The sequence below is a fragment of the Gorilla gorilla genome, chromosome 1, assembly GCF_029281585.2.
Source record: "Gorilla gorilla gorilla isolate KB3781 chromosome 1, NHGRI_mGorGor1-v2.1_pri, whole genome shotgun sequence".
Classification (NCBI taxonomy): domain Eukaryota; kingdom Metazoa; phylum Chordata; class Mammalia; order Primates; family Hominidae; genus Gorilla; species Gorilla gorilla.
Genome location: NC_073224.2, coordinates 52,847,380 through 52,849,198, shown reverse-complemented (window position 1 = coordinate 52,849,198; position 1,819 = coordinate 52,847,380). Strand labels below are relative to the sequence as shown.

The 1,819-nt window shown below is 35.8% G+C and overlaps 1 protein-coding gene across 1 annotated transcript; it reads right to left on the bottom strand.

The window, feature by feature from the left end:
• Window positions 1-480: 480 nt before the first annotated feature.
• LOC101127912 (10 kDa heat shock protein, mitochondrial-like) lies at window positions 481-961 on the bottom strand. The gene has a single exon (XM_055389974.2). It carries the CDS (start codon window positions 959-961, stop codon window positions 611-613), a length of 351 nt encoding a protein of 116 aa, XP_055245949.2. The 3' UTR covers window positions 481-610.
• Between the last annotated feature and the right edge of the window lie 858 nt (window positions 962-1,819).

Sequence of the window (1,819 nt, the reverse complement as noted above, 5' to 3'; positions counted from 1 at the left end):
CTCAAGTAGAATTGCTACGGTAATTTTTTTTTTTTTTGAGAAACCACCACAATTTTTTTCGTAGTGGCTGCACCATTTTACACAGCCACCTTGGCTGATTTTCATTTGCATCTTTTCTCTGTAAGAAACCGTAACCACGAGCATAATACCTTTCAGTGAGCTCTGTGAGTCTTGTGAATTATCAAAGAAGGTAGTTTTTGGACCCCTCCAAATTTGTAGTTTGTATCAGAAGTGAGGATAGTCTTGTGGGAACTGTTCCCTCAAACTTTGTAGTTTGGTTAACTCTAGGTAAAATATATCTGTACTTTGTATTTTTATTTTTCCGCCCCAACATGATGTGCAAAAATATATCTACTATAGCATACTACTAGATATAGTAAATATATCTAGTTTTAATGGGAAGGTTGTTGAATTTTATTATCATGCATTTTCAAACTTCTATTGAAATGATTAATAAGTTTACCTCAACTGATGTTGTGGTTTTTTTTTCATTAGTTATCATTAGTTTATTATAAAAGAGAAATATGGAAATTATTTACATGATGAAAGATTTCAGAACTTCAGTGGAATGGGCAGTTTCACGTCGATGCCATTTTAATAGTGACTTATTTCAGTCTACGTACTTTCCAAGAATGTCACCATCTCTAAACAGGAAATAATCCTTGTCATCTAGAACTACTTTGGTGCCTCCATATTCTGGGAAAAGAACTTTATCTTCAACTTTCACTCTAACTGGTTGAATCTCTCCACCCTTACCTTTAGAACACGATCCAACAGCGACTACTGTTGCTTGCAATACTTTTCCTTGAAGCATAATGCCTCCTTTGGTTACAGTTTCAGCAGTACTCCTTTCAACCAATACTTGGTCAAAGAGTGGAAGAAACTTTCTAAACCCTTGTCCTTCCTGCCATGACTCCCTCCGCCTCAGACTCGTACTCCGCTCTCTTGTTTTTATAGTCATCTGTCATCAGGAGCGGAGCCAGGCTTTGTAGGACCTGAAGCCCATATGATTTGGGGACTCTTTTTGTTAAAAAAAAAAAAAAAAAGAAAAAAGTGAAAGTATAAATTTATAAAATCATAAGTACAAAATTATGCACAGAAGTAACTTTTCATTTAGAGTGAAAAAAGAAATCATAACAAATTAAAAAAATTTTAAATCAAGAACACAAATTATAAAATCCAGAAAAACAACATAATATTTTTATTGATTACCTGACTCACCTCTGTGATACTTTTCTTCCTGCAACTCTGATTGCTTCATCATATGACAATATTTTGTAGTATTTTTTCCTTTCTTTCTTTTTTTTTTTTTTTGAGACAAGGTTTCACTCTGTCTCCTGGGCTAGAGTGCAATGGCACCATCACAGCTCATTGCAGCCTTGACCTCCCGGGCTCAAGTGATTCTCCCACCTCAGCCTCCCAAGTAGCTGGGACTGCAGATGCACACCACCAAGCCCAGCTGATTTTTGTATTTTTTGTAGAGGCGGGGTCATGCCATGTTGCCCAGACTGGTCTTGAACTACTGAGCTCAAGCAATCCACCTACGCTGGCCTCCCAAAGTGCTGGGATTACAGATGTGAGTCACCGTGCCTGGTCAAGATTTTGTAGTATTTTCTCTTACACGAATAGAAAGATAAATCAATCTTTTCTCTCTTCTTGTTTGAAATTTATTTTCATTACTGATTGTTTAGAAAAGTTTCTTTCATCTTTACAACTTCCTTTTGGTAACACCATGTAATTTCTTAAGATTGTTGTCAAATTTGGTAAAACGTCTACCAAGTTTCTTTCATATATAAACTTTAAGATTTCAGAGTGTTCG